The following is a 15,193-nucleotide window of genomic DNA, read 5'->3' as shown; positions in this document are numbered from 1 at the left end:
AAAGCCTGGGCAGTTAAATGAATTTTAATCGAGATTCAGTCATGGCGAGTCGTTAATGATATGTTGTTGTTTTTTATCAAGAAGTGTACAGCAAACCCACTGTCGTATAAGAATGTGGTTTGGAGCAGAGTTCAGACATTGTAGGAAGAAATTTGGCAAATTTTTATGTGAAATGCAATTGTTTATTATGGCCATAGACTCAATACTGAAAGCCATTTTTGTATTGTTTTTTTAAAAGAAAAATCTTATTGAATCAAAATTTGCCATATTGCCAAAGCCTACCTTGGATGTTCCACAGTATAGCATTATGAAACGTAATCAACTTTGGATTTATTCAGTAGTTGTACAGTTCAGGTGTTTTTATTGGTCAAATCTTAGGCGAGTGTGGTCGCCTTTTCACAGATCTTACCTGCAATTTTGTCTGATTGCGTCACCTCCTTGTCTCCATGGAGATAAGTTGAATGCCATAGAAACAAACAAAAAATTGTTGAAAAGTTACACAGTGCACCTTTTGATTTAGATTGGCCTGCTAAGTCTGCTTAAGTTTTCAATCTCATGCCGATGTTTTGAAATGACCGTCTAACTGCTTCTTTGGGTGTTAATTGCTCAATATGCTGTGGTTTTGAGCTTGGGAATGTTGTAGCATTAGCAAAACCGATTGAACTTAAAGAGAAGCAAAGTGGAAAAGCGCTAAAAGCATAATTAGAGCTAGCCATTAGTGAGTTTCCCTCCACTCGGTGTGCTACCATGTGATTAGCTGTGGAGCCTTTTCTAAACAAGGGGCCGCGTGGTCACCGCATGGATTCTCCTCTGATATCTGAGTCCTGTCCTTTTTAAGAGTGTTCCCCAGTTTGCACCATGGACTACTAGAACGTTAAAATGTCTGAATGTTTGAACCGTGGCGTTACTAGTGATGTGAAGAGTCATGTTTTCTTGTGGAAATGTCACATGTTAGTTTGGGGTTGACCAGTGTGACTCAAGCCTGCCTAGGACGAGGATATGATGAGTCACTCACTACTGGAAATGTGTGACACTCAAGTAACATATCTCTTTTGTTCTCTTGGCTACGCTATTTTCTCCCTCATTTAGCAAGTTCATTCTTGGTCAAAGATGTAAATATCACTGTTATGAGGTGAAACTTCATCTGGGTGCTTATGGATAGTTTGAGAATATGACCTCTTTATTGTTGTATAAGATCATTGTCGTGCAGTGCATTTGTACGCCTATGGAAGGCTTTGTTATATTACGCTCATGTGTGATGTTTGAAAAGTTTGCACATTTCCTGGTTATGAATAGGGATGTTACAATTATTATGTTAATCGCCAATCGTGATTATTCAGGTCACAATATAATTGTAAGAAACAAAAAAATAATCCTAACAATTTTGGTTTATAGAGATGTATAAAAATTTACCTAAATGTAAATAACTTTTTTATCTGACTGTTTTTGTCACAACTTACTTTATTTTGTCTTTCAGAAAATAACATTTCGAAAGGCCGGTCACAAACTTGAAGAACAGTAACATATTAGACAATGGAAATGAAAGAAAATTAAGATTTCACTTTTGTTTAGTCACATTCTCAATGATCATGAATAATCGTTCAATCGTGATGTTTTTCTGTTTTTGTGACATTTAGTTGTGAATTTAGGTTACCGGTAAGAACCAACCTGGAAGAAATTTGGCAATAGCCACTTTGGCTCAGAAATCCATAGAAGATGTATGGCTTCAACTTTTAATTTGATTCACATTTGATCACATTTTGATAAACAATTCTGGGCTGTATCACATTATTAAATCAAAATGTCAAATGTCAAAATCCTTGATTCTCTGTCCTTCAGTAACAATATTTCAAACTTGATATAATAATCAATCGTTTGACTAGTTGACCAATCAAAACGGATAAAGCTGACTACGGTAGCTGAATGATGGTAAGTTGCAGCTGTAATAAGAAGGATCATAAAGGTTCAAATTGAAACACATTTCAGTCGTTTGGCACGGCGCTAAACCGCTTACTTTCTCTGAATCCATGCTTAATCACGTCACTGTAAGTTGTCTAAAGTTTGCTTGCGTTGGGATAATCTTCCATGTCAGTTGTCTCGTTCTAGTTCAGCTCGTTCCATCCCCTGCTGGTGTCGCTTCACATTTGAGAGCTCTTGAGTAACAAGTCTGGCTAATTGAGGGATTTGTGCACATTTGACCCTGATACTGGAACGACAAGTGAGCGGTCATGAGCGGCTAAGATTGAACCAGCTTCACCACATCTGTCTAAATGTGTCCACCGCCGAGCTCCCGTAGTGCAGTTTATTTATACAACCAACCAGGTATATTTTATCGTACAACTCTAGCGCAAGATTTGTTTATATGATTTAAATTTATGAGTGACTATGATTATTTATTGTTCCATTTATACCGGTAGTGTTATTTTATTCAGCCAAAACAATTATCCAATATTTGTCTCCTGTTGTGGCTGTTAACTGATACTAACTCTGAAATTTAAGTCATGTTTGTAGTAAAGTTCACAATTAAGTCATTACAAAAGATATTCTGAGGTAATCGTTGTAGTGAATTTTATCTAATTTATATACCTAACATATAAATACACAGTTTCCTTGTACTTTTCTGTATAAATAGTTGTTTTTGCATGAAGTCCTGCAAATGATTGATATTTCATTGTTTTTGAGCTTTTTACGTTGTCGACTTTTTCTTTAGTCGACAATGTATTGGAGGGCTTTTCAGTTCAGTGTAGGGTTGTCAAGTATCGAAAAACGGATACATACGGTTCTAATTTATACTCAAACTTTTTCAAAACTAGATACTCATTTGAGCAAGTATCGATACATAAAAAATCCCCTTCATAGAACAAAATTGTACCTTTCCTGTTCAGTTTAAGAATGATCTTGAGCTTTATCAGAACTATATTGTTTAATAAAGAAAGTACTATTACTTAGTGTTTAAAATGTTAGTCTATTGTTATCGAATCAAGTCTAGTCAACACTTGTTCAGTGATCCTACGCGTCTTGGTTACAAAGGTAAATTTCTTTTTGGCCTGTAGGCTTTATTAGACGGGAAAGGACAGTGTGGGGGATGAGAGAGAAGGGAGGACATGCAGTAAATTGTCGGAGTCAGGATTCAAACTCGCAACACTGCTGTGCCTTAACCACTCAACTATATTTCTAATTCATTTTTGAAAAGTTTTTGGCGAAGGAAATGGCAGTTTTACTTCCGACTCTGCAGCGTGCAGTCTTGTGAGCTCCATATCTAGTTCATATATGAAAAAAATCCCTGGTTGGCACAATCACTGTATACAATTATCCATTCCGAGGCGGCACAGCAGGATTGAAAGTTTGTTTGTCATTTCTGATGGCTTAACATTAGACTCATAACATGCCCATTCATACCGTGTTTACATTCCTCTGCCTTGTTTCTGTTGACCATGTGACTTTCTCTCCAGCCTCCACCCGCTCTGATCATGTCCCCGGCCCCCGCGTGCTCACCGCTTATCAAAGGCCAGTGTAGGGGCCCCGGGCAGTGCTCTTTGGACTGCTCTTTACGAGTGGGCAGATCAAAGATGGCGGTGCAGGCTGGAGCTCTGATCTGGGCTGCAGAGCGTTTTATGTGACATGGTTTAAAGCAGTGGGCTGTACACGGTCACAGCAGTCCACATTTTACTCAGGATATTATGACTGATGGAGAGAGAAAATGAGACTAAAGTGAGGTTTATTACTGAAGATGATGTCACTAGTTGCGGAGCGTTGCATAATTTGTTATGGGCTAGAATAGCTCACTGCTTTTATCACAGTTTTTAGACTAGGATTGCATTAAGTTTTGGCAAACTTTGGTTTTAATAAACAAGATGCTGTTTATATTTTGAGAATTAAAATGGCTCGTGACCAAAGTCAGGCTTTAAATTGCATAAACTATCTCTAGCTTTATGTATGTAATTGAAGCTGCCAGAAGAACAGTTCAGAGGTATCCATCCATTGTTCATTGCAGGAGTTTTATGTCCCAGATACCATGTACAGTACACAGTTTATAGTATAATCTCTGCTCTAGTGTCAGCAATATATGGGGTTCAGTGGTTTAAGTAACAAAGTACAAAAGGAAAAGTACATTACATAAGTAAAAGGTTTAGGTATAGTACTTTAGTCACTTTTAAGTACTTTGTGGGGTTATTTTTAGCATATTCATGATGAAATCAAATCTTGGGTTTAACAAATATATTGTACACATAAATAGTCTAGAAACACTAAGAAATTTATCGACTTTTCACTCTTTAATGTTAACAAAAATATGCGCTAAATATTTGTACTTTTTTACTCCAAAAGTAACATTTAAGCCCGCTGTAACATGTTTTTAAAATGAACCATGGGTTTGGAATAAAGTTGAATTAAAATGGGAGCATTTCTCATCTTAAAGTTAGTTCACAGTATTCCTGTATATTGTAGTTTCACACAAACTTGAAGTGAAAGCATGAGAGGGTTTGCTGGACAGTACAGTGCAGAGTGTCAGCTGCTGACTGTGCCTCCCTCATGACCACTGGTGGACTGTTACATCATCCCAAATCCCTCACACACAAGCCGTGGTATTTGGAGAATGACTGTGGGAGGAGCTCATCACGGCGCTACTGGCCTATTTCCAACATGACCCCAAAATATGAATAACCTTAAATGAATCGTAGTAGTAGTTGTAGCCTGGATATTGGCCTCTATTTTCAAAAGTATCCTACTTCCAAGGGTGGAAAGTAACAATTACAAATATGTTACTGTAAATGAGTAGATGTTTTGGGTAATTGTACTTATGATAGATTTTTAAACTTGTACTTACTATTGTTCAACTCCTTTATTGTTGTCCCAATGCATGTTGTCTCACAGCTGTTTCTACTCCTTTCTGTACCGACAAACATAACAGCACTGCATCGCCTGCTCTGATTGGCCAGAACCAAATTAAGCTGCAGAGCCGCAGCGCAGTCAAATGGCCCAGCAGTTTCAGGAACCGCGGCACTGCCATATAGCCTCATGGCTAACCCTAACCCTGATCCTAACCCTGACCCTGACCCTAACCCTAACCTTAACCCGGTGCGGTCTAAAACGGCGCGGTCAAATAGCGCAGCAGTTTCAGGAGCCGCGGCACAAAATAACATGGCAGTCTCGGCCGCGCGCCGCAGCTCTGTAGAAACTCCCTTGTATAAAAGCCTGATTGTAAATTCTCATACAATACTTTGAGAAGTATTTTAGTTTAAGTACATGAAAGCGTTTGTGTACCTGTATTATGTTTGTTGGAAAGCCACACTGCTGTAGTATAAATCAGTAAAAGGAGTAAATTTGCTTGTAAATACACACTACAAACTGGAATATTTTTTTTTTTTGCCTTTCTATTTGTTTTTTGTTAGTAAAAGATGACATTTTTTGAATAGTGAAAGTTGTGATATGGATTTTAATGGCTGTATTGTCTTGTTCCCCTTTAGGCCCAGGACAAGAGGAAGGCCCTGGAGGAGACCAAAGCCTACACCACACAGTCCCTGGCCAGCGTGGCGTACCAGATCAATGCCTTAGCCAACAATGTGCTGCAGCTGCTGGACATCCAGGCGTCCCAGCTGCGGCGCATGGAGTCCTCCATCAACCACATCTCCCAGGTAAAGGCGCATGGCTGAGGGGGAATGGTTCTCTTCACAGGACAGTTCAGCCTGTATCCATGGCTCCTTTATTGGGTCATCAGTCCAGGCTAAGTATGTCTACGAGGGACTGAGGACTATGTTTGCTTTGTTTCAGACAGATTCTCTCTGGATTTTCTAATGATATTTTATAATACTGTGGTTTTTACATGTAATTAAAATAACAAAACTATATAATATGATTTTTATCACATATTTAGTATTCAATGTATTTTTCCTATCACTAAATAATCATTGTAGTTACAGTACAATGTTTGTAGTCATTGGAAAGGTTGTAATTGCTTTATGATAAAGAATAAAATAAAATAAGGAATCAGGTGGCCTAAGGTAGTTTTATTTGTTCTCCTGACTGAGCTCACTCTCTTGCATGAACTAAACTCAGCCTGCAATAGGCCGTAGGTATTTCCCTCACCTGACTCTTACCATGTGCAGGTAATCCAATGAAGGTATTAAGGGCTCAGACAAATCAAACAAAGACATCAAGTGGAGTTGCTGCATGTGTGTTTAACAACTGTCAGTGAATCTGCAAACCCCTCCATTGCCTTGTTTTGTAATTTAGATTTTTACATCTGTGTTTATTGTCCATTCTTCTGGGAAATCTGCAGGTCAGATATTGAATAGATGTAGCAGACACTCAGGAGACGAAGGATGACGAGCAAAGGAACGGCATAGTTTCACTCCCTCAGATTTTCCAGGCCGAGCCAAGGTCGCCACATCACTGCTGCTTTTTCTCCATCGCCATGACAACCCTCCTGGCCGGGCTGAAAAAGCTGATGAAACAGAATTCGACATGGGGATTTATATAAAAGAGACTAAAGTGTATTGAGCTCAAGAGTGCATTGTCTTTGAGCCAAGATCACAACAGGAGTATTCAATATCTAGAAAAATGTGTTCTATTTTTGAACAACCTTTTGGGGTAGTGGCCCAAAAGGAGTATGCAGGTGTGGAAAAAAGAAATGTGAAATGTAAAAGGCAAACACTCTTTCAACTTGGAATAAGAATTTAAGCTAATTGTAGCTAGCTGTTTTAGCGGCTAATGTGGAGCTGAGTGCGCATTTCTTGGCAAACTCAGAGCCAATCAGGTGCGGTTTTGTTGAAGGTTCTCGTCCCTTTCCGCCCACAGCGCTGGTTTCCACAGTGAGGCCGCTTAGCAAATACCATAAATACATAATTAAAATGAATGAATTTGGTTCACTACTACAATGATGTTGCCATTTGGAAGCTTTAATGTTCCTCTGTTGCGTCTCCAGTCCACGTCGAAGATAAATCTTCATAAAACAGAAACTCATTTGATTCGTATTCAAACCACAATCAAAAGTTTAATCTAGCGCCTCTTATGCCACTGTCAAGTCTTATTCTTGGTAACTTTCTTACTTAATTGAAATGTCAGCTCAGATTAGCCAACTGCCAACAAAGGAAACATCTTTTTTTATTCAATCGTCTGATTTTAATCTGGAGCACAAACTTCATCTGACAACGATCTGCGCTCCGGGGAAACAACTTTTTGCTTATTCCTGTCTTTTCTCTCATTTGCATAGCTTGTATGCTCGCCTTTATGAATGATTTAGCAGGCTGGGCGGGCAGATGATGGCTTGATAAACCCCGAATGTCTCTCTTATCAGACACGGTGTACAACTTTGTCTGCTTTTGAAGTGGAAGACTGGAATTGCTTGTAGTTGTGATTTAATGTAGAGATTAGATCTGCACAAATTGTGAAAGTTTATTTGGAAATCTAAAAGTGGACTTTGGTTAGTTTTGGTGAAGATGGCACAGCGCTTTGGGTGTGTTCTGCCATGTGTTACGGTTAAAAAGAGTCAGATCTGTTTCCATTGTTCTGACCACAATGCCACTCTGGTCAGGGCGTGGCTGCTTACTGTTCCCTATGAGTCAAAACATGATGGTCCAAAATGACATTGCACAATACAGCACCATCACTTAATTCTCCCCACGAAGCTTAGCAAACATGAGATCTTTGGATTATGACCACATGTTTGGCACTTGTTCCCTGTACTATTTGTTGCTTAATGACTTTGAATTTCTCAATAATTATGGATATGAGGGCTGTTTATAAGTTTTAATTGCGATGATCACAATTATTGCTCCAATGAATTTCAAAAACAAAGAAATAAAAAAAGAATGATATAAATGCGTGTTTCCCTCAAAACTGTAACAAAACCGCTCCTCATAAAAAGATTAAAACTCATTACTAATCATAAGTCTATTCTTCCATGACTTGTATTTGAATAATTGTAATATTTTCATGTTGAATAGCAGGCTTATATTGCAATATAAACCATCAACGTGTCCAGCGCAAGGACCAAGTTTCAAGTGGCGAGATCCTTTTATAAAGTTCTGCATCGTTTGTACACAAAATAGAACAGTTGTGTGCTCTTGCAGGTGCACGGCTGCAGAACGTGGCTTTGTCAGGTGTTTGTTTGCATGTCACCTCTCGTGCTGTCACTTCCTTTCAAAGGCACTGGCGCAGAGGCCCAGGGGCTGATGGGAGAATGGGGCTTCCACCGAGCGCTGTGTGTGAAGTGGCTGCTAAGAGACTGCAGACAGGGCCAGCTTTGTGAGGGCAAAGGGAGAGAAAAGAGCTGCATTAAGAGCCCATTACAGAGACATGGCAGAGGTGCTTGTTTCAGAAAGGAAATTACTCAAAGCATTTTTGTTTTTTTGATTTCACACTTTCTGTATTGGTCAACCTGAAGCAGATTAACAGTACTTGGAATTAAAACCAGTGTTGAAGTGTAGACATTATGCAGTCAGAGGTGATTGATTGATCTACTTTACTTTTATAGCTTTAACTTGATTATAACGGTCAATGTAGTTCCTTTTCACAATGGGCTCTGTTTATATTGCAGTTGGCTTAAAATAATTGTTGCCCCATTATTATTAGCCATACATTATTATTAATATTAATATTAGTATTAAAACAAATTATAATACTACTATTAATATTATTATACTAAACTACTTAAATATTTCTTATTTACTGTAACTTGAAAAAACAGTAATTGTTGTTGTCAGTTGTTATGTTGAACATAGATTAACATCTATACATTTTTTGGGCGTATCCCGATAATGAAAGTTGGACAATGTTATGTCTTTAATGTTACATTTGTCTGATAATTAAACCTAAACTAATACGTTTAATCACAATTTCACCATTTACCATTATTTTAGGTTTATAATTCAACTTTTTTTTTTCCAGAATCCGCTCTTTTTGTAACATTTTTCACTATATAAACGATAATACTTGATATTAAAATTTGGCTGCTTGTTCGGTGCACTGCATTTACAAAACATGCTGCTTCAAATACTGCGCTATAAATAGGTCTGCAATTAATAAGATACAATATTGGCCATTTTTAACATCTTAAATTCTCATCTAAAATTCCAGCCTCGAAGGTGGAAACAATGTTTTGCACTGCTTACGTTTCATGGATCGTATGCACTGCCCCGGAGTGTGATCAATCACAATGTGTATTTTTACGGCTTTGTTGATATAGCACAGAGGTTTAATATATATCATGCATGTGTATAGATATATAGATATAATGATAAGTGTATAATTCCAACCCAAATGTAGTTTTGATTTTTCAGCCCTAGTTCCGCCGCGCTCTCCTCTCCATCTGGGCTGCGCTCTTCAGCTGTGAGCTTAGTTACAGTTACATTACACAACAGTCTTATCAGATCTGTGTTTTTCTGTGTCACTGCTAGCTCCTGTGGTACTCCATCTGACAGTTTAAAACGACACATGTAAATTCTCGCGTCGCTTTGGCACTCTGACCTCCCATAGTGAAGGAATGGCATTTGTCCCAACAGGAAGTGAACATGTGTGTATGTGTCAGTGTGGGCTTCTGCTGTAGCCATTGCATGCCTGTATATTTTGGTCCTTTCTTTTGCATGCTGGTGGTCTCCTCCACTTTACTTTGCTGTGGAAAAGGTATCGCGTAATTTTTTTTTTTGAGGATTTTCAACAATCCAATGTGCTTTCCAAGGGAGGGAACCTTTGCAAGGATATATGCTTGCTATATACTTCATTTGATATAATTACTAATTCAGCATCCATGGTGCTCCTTGGGTGGGCTTATCCTGGTTATCAAGTTGGAATTCCTACTCAACAACACCCATAGACGTTATTTGTATAAAATCGAATTATGTTAAAGTATTGTTTTTCTGACTTCCTTCTACATACAGTAGTAAAGTTCATTAAAATGATCCTGACCACGCAAACAGGCACAAATTGCATTTACATCTTATAAAAATGTAATGTAATGTAATGTAAATGTAATATCAAAATTAACATGAGGATTAAATTCAACTGAGAATAATACGGTCCTAACCTCCTCCTTTTCTGAATGCACTCTTGACTTAATCTCAAATGTCGGCTTGCCAAATGTCCGTCGAGGTGTTATGTGCTGTGTTGGCAAACAAAACATCAACCTTGGCTGCGCGACTTGGTTTTTTTCTGTTCAGGGAGTGAGAGAGACGCTTTCCAACTCTTCCAGCCTCCGCATCTGGCTTCTGCTCTTTAGGGCTGCTACATTCACCCGTCAAATCAAATCAAATCAATTTATTTTTGTAAGGCCCAAAATCACAACAACAGTTGCCTCTGAGGGCCACAGGGAGAAATGAATCAACAATGTCTGTGGTGGCGATGGAGTCAGACAATGTCTGTGGTGGCGAGGGACGATGTCCCAGGGTCCTCTGTCCTTAGACTCTCCTTCTCGGCCAGGAAAAACTACAAAAAAACCTCTTTGGGAAAAAAGCGTAGAAACCTGGAGGAGTTCCAGTGAAGGAGAGATCCGACTCTCACAGACGGACACGAGGAGACTGGAGCTGGAGCCACTCTTCAGGCAGATGAGGGACCGACTGAGGCGAACTGGACCCACTCTTCAGGCAGAAGAGGGACCGTCTGAGGCGAGCTGGACCCACTCTTCAGGCAGATGAGGGACCGTCTGAGGCGAGCTGGGCCCACTCTTCAGGCAGATGAGGGACCGTCGGAGTTGAGCTGGACCCACTCTTCAGGCAGATGAGGGACCGTCGGGGGCGAGCTGGACCCACTCCTCAGGCAGATGAGGGACCGACTGAGGCGAACTGGAGCCACTCTTCAGGCAGATGAGGGACCGTCCACACAGGGCAGGGACCACTTCACCAGGGGAGGGGCATCTGGGTCCACAGGTCCTCAGGAGTGAGAGAAAGAAAAGAAGGCGGTGAACAGTTTGCAAGTGGAATCAAAAAATAAATATTGTTTGATAGCATAAGTAGTCAGAAGAAGAAGAGGATAGTGCTCAAGCTGTCATACTTCCCCCAGCATAGTTACTCCTAGGGCAGCGTAGCTAAAGCTGTGGGTTTATGTTTCTGTTCCTAACTAGTCTGACCATAAGCGATTTCGAAGAGGAACGTTTTAAGCCTGGACTTAAATGAAGAGACTGTGTCAGCATATTTAACATGGGACGGGAGCTGATTCCATAACACAGGAGCTTGGTAGCTAAACGCTCTACCTCCTACTGTACTTTTAGAGACTCTTGGGACCACCAGAAGGCCAGCATTCTGAGAGCGAAGAGCTCTGTTTGGATGATATGGTTCTATAGCATCTTTGAGGAAGGATGGGGCCATGTCATTTATGGCTTTGTAGGTCAAGAGTAGAATTTTGAATTTGATTCTAGACTCGACGGGGAGCCAGTGAAGAGACTTCAGCACCGGCGTAATGTGCTCTCTTCTTTTTGTTCCTGTTAGTAATCTTGCTGCTGCATTTTGAACCAGTTGAAAGCTTTTTATGGAGCTTTTAGGACACGCTGCAAGCAGGGAGTTACAGTAGTCTAATCTAGTCGTTACAAATGCATGGATAAGTTTTTCGGCATCACTTTTAGGCAGGATTCTTCTGATTTTGGCTATGTTGCGCAAATGGAAATAGGCTGTTTTACAAGCTTGATTTATATGAGCTTTAAATGAGAGCTCCTGGTCAAATAAGACTCCAAGGTTTCTTACAGTATCCAGTTTATGATGGATGTTAAACAACAAACAGCCCAACTGGAAGTCCCCAAGGGGCTTTTGACCTCCCAATTTGGTAGCTCTCCAACATGCTCGGAATATTTTTTAAGACACAGTTTAGTCCTCTGACAACCGGCTGCAGAAATGTGTTTTAGCTAACACGACTGGATTGTGGATTTGTCGTACTCTGCAAAGATTCATACTTGTGACCGGAAGTTTAGTGGTTATGTAGGACAAGGCGCCCCAGGGCAGTCCCTCTCTTGGGTTAGCCCCACATGAGGTCACATGATTGACATAAAGGGTCATGGGATTGACGTCGCAATAAAAGGAAATGGAGTGTGTGAGAAGGATATGAAATTGGAGCATCAATGAATGTAGTAATTTTGGGAGGATGCAGCACAGACCCTGCACTGTTGTGAGGCTCGGAAGTTGTTTGGCATTTCTTTTCCATCACACCAACTGATTGTGAGGTGATCCGGTTCCACATCAAAAGGTTGCATTCACATTAAGAATTTGAAGAAGTCAATTAACTTCAATTTCAGTTCTTTGTTTCATGTGAATAGGCCCAGTAATTACAGAGATATGAACCATAAAGCAGGTCACCAAATCTGCAATCTAACCCTTTTAACGGCAACATGCTTTCAGTTTGCATCCAAACATCAACCCAAAGTTAATAATAACACAGCATTGAGGTCTACTGTATGTCCCTGGTCATTTCTATAACAAATTAAATTACAGAAATTGTTCGTAACATTTGTAATTCTAAAAAGGTTTGGCATTTCATTCCAGGGGAGAAGCTTAACGCCCTCTTAGCAAATGTTTGATATATTATTTCACAATTAGGTTGAGGTTAGTTTTAGGAACAGGTAATTTGGTTAAGGTTAGGGCTTTGGAACATGGAACACTAGTCCCGACTTGCAACAAAATGACGAACATTTAGGGAGCCCCATAATTGCTGACATTATACTCCAGCCCCCAGCAGTCCAAGTTTAATTCCCAGCGTGACCACTCTCTTCCCCACATTTCTCCCCTTTGACTGGCCACACTCAAATCTCATGTGTTTCCCAAAGCAAAGTGCATTTGCCAGACTCCAAGTGATGCAACAAACGTTCCACATGTTCTCTCGCTAATTTACTGTACGCCCCACAGGAAATCTGCAAAGTGACTGGAGCGAGCCAGATAAACTGAGCATAAGTGGTGCTAGAAAATATGCATTATCCCCAATTGACTGTCTTCACCTTCTATCCAGCTAGAAATGGAGGTCCAAATGGCCATAACAGTTATGCGTCAATGCTATTAGCACCTTTTTAGTACCACATTGAGGTCCAATTTCAAGCTTATCTTAGCGCTTAGCCAAAAATAGCAGCTAATAAAATGGCCTATTTAGCAAGTGCAGAGCCACATCTTATTTAAGCTAGCGGAAATGAGGCTTGACGATGTTCCTGGACAGCAAAAAACCCGAGGAATTTTCAATGTGTGTGGTATTTCTCTTGGAATACCAGTAATCAGAAATGAACCAAATCTGCATTTCACATAACATACATTGATACAATACATAACATACATTGAAACAATACTAATGCAAATCTCGCAATATCGATACCAGTCAGTTTCTTTCTAAAATGCATTGCAACTCTTCTACTTCTTTCATTATCGTAATTCATTTTCATCATTTTCTTTCAACTTCTTTTCATCTTCTGCCTGAATTGATTAAAAGTAAATATATGTGCAGAAAAATACAAACATACAAAAATGTAAACAAAATGTGTATAAAACACACAATTTTTGGGAAGAATTTTAAATATGGATATTTTTGCATAAGTATCAATGCGTCTGTCAGAATCGAAAATGGATATAATTGATACTATCGGTCCCCCATCACTAGTAAGTATATTGTTGCCTGGCTTGTTTTAGTAGGGTGTGTTTTCCACTTGACTTGGCCTGCTCAACATCACAGAAGTACATGAAGTACCGGTATGGGTTTTTGTGTGTGTGTGTGTGTGTGTGTGTGTGTGTGTGTGTGTGTGTGTGTGTGTGTGTGCAGAAATAGCAATTTCATTTTGAGTTTGTTCCAAATCTCCCAAAAAATACACATTTTCCCCCCATATGAGCTGAGGAGAAACCAGCTGGTGAATGTTCGAGTTGTGTTCTTGTTCCATGCTCTTCAAAATGACAGTGGAAGTCGTCAAGTTGGTCCCAGCATTGACAGATCTATGGCCCGTTGCTGATGTGGCGTGGAGGTATAATGGCAGAGTGTGATCTGTTTTTCAAATGGTGCAGCCCAGTTTGACTCTTGAGGTGTAAATCTATGAAGAAAAGGTATGCTTGGTCAAAGAAAATCTCTCAAAGCAAATGCTTACCAGATGCACTGAAGGTGTTTTATTGTTTTAGTGCATGCAAACCTCCAACATATGTGAATGGAACATACCTGACTTTATTATTTTCACATGGGCTCACCTTTTGGATAGAAGTTATTAGTTGTTGAAGCACCATATTTATCTTGGTTTAAACATGTTAGTGAGATGTAATGCTATCCTTATTATTTATCTTAGTAAAGGAGGTTTCTCTTCAATCTTATGCACTAACTTACAAATGTGTATTGAAATTGACACCATCAAGCCTTTTCATTTACCCCTGTATAATCGTCATATCGCCCAACTCCAGTTCAAAGAAATGATTCATTCTAAATATTTGGGCACTTGTTGCTCTTGACAACGTAACAGGAATCTGCTATGGCAAACCCACTTGAGTCACTACCCACAATGGACTTTTAGCATAAACTTGTTGGTAACTGTTTTTAGGTACGAGCCAGTCTGTCATCTATTTAGAAAGTTTAATTTTGTATGCACTGTGTCAAGAGATTAATCTAGTGTTATTGGATTAAAAAGCAAAGGCTCCATATACATTTTAATACCGCAATGATAATTTATTCTTATTTTTTGTTGTTGTTTGTCACCCCTTTAGTGACAGTTGCCGAGTCATCAGGCCTGCTCTGTGGTCATACAGGAAAGAGGTGGACTCAGAGCCACATCATACTTCCCCTCGCTGACAGCTGTGACACTGTTTGCCCTCATAATCTGCTCCGATAAGGGGAACACATGTCTATTTTCAAGTCCACACCAAAATAATTCAAAAGGTTTTTCTGTGGAAATAGTCTAGACTCAGGACCCTTGTTCCTTATTTTCCCCTTTTGATTATTTTAATGGACAGATTAGTCACTAAAAGCACACATACACAAAATGTAGCACATCCAAATTGTGATTTTCTGCAAATTATTTAAATAAAACCTCACCAAAAACAATATAGTCATACATGTATTTCAGGTATTTTAATGCAGGAAAATATTGATTTGGTCATCACGATGATAATAATGGACACTCTTTTAACAAAATAATTATATTTTTAACACAAAATAATAACATATATATTAATATATGTGGTCTTGTACAAGTTCTGATAAAGATTATGAAGACTATTTTAAAACTATTCCGGGAATGTCCAGTGTTTCCCTTTTTCATGTA

General features: G+C 39.3%; 1 protein-coding gene across 12 annotated transcripts in view; it reads left to right on the top strand.

The window, feature by feature from the left end:
- The window catches only part of abi1a (abl-interactor 1a), a 47,926-nt gene that overhangs the window by 8,519 nt on the left and 24,214 nt on the right, over positions 1-15,193 (top strand). For all 12 annotated transcript variants that reach the window (XM_072451106.1, XM_072451104.1, XM_072451105.1 and 9 more), the window contains exon 2: positions 5,466-5,633. In XM_072451106.1, the coding sequence (XP_072307207.1) occupies positions 5,466-5,633 (168 nt within the window). The remainder of the gene's footprint in view (positions 1-5,465; positions 5,634-15,193) is intronic.

Source organism: Eucyclogobius newberryi, unplaced genomic scaffold (genome assembly GCF_026437365.1).
Source record: "Eucyclogobius newberryi isolate DKJ021-1_F unplaced genomic scaffold, fEucNew1.0.hap1 SCAF_18, whole genome shotgun sequence".
In the NCBI taxonomy this organism is placed as follows: domain Eukaryota; kingdom Metazoa; phylum Chordata; class Actinopteri; order Gobiiformes; family Gobiidae; genus Eucyclogobius; species Eucyclogobius newberryi.
The sequence above is the reverse complement of the archived record's forward strand: the minus strand, read 5'-3'. Positions and strand labels throughout refer to the sequence as shown.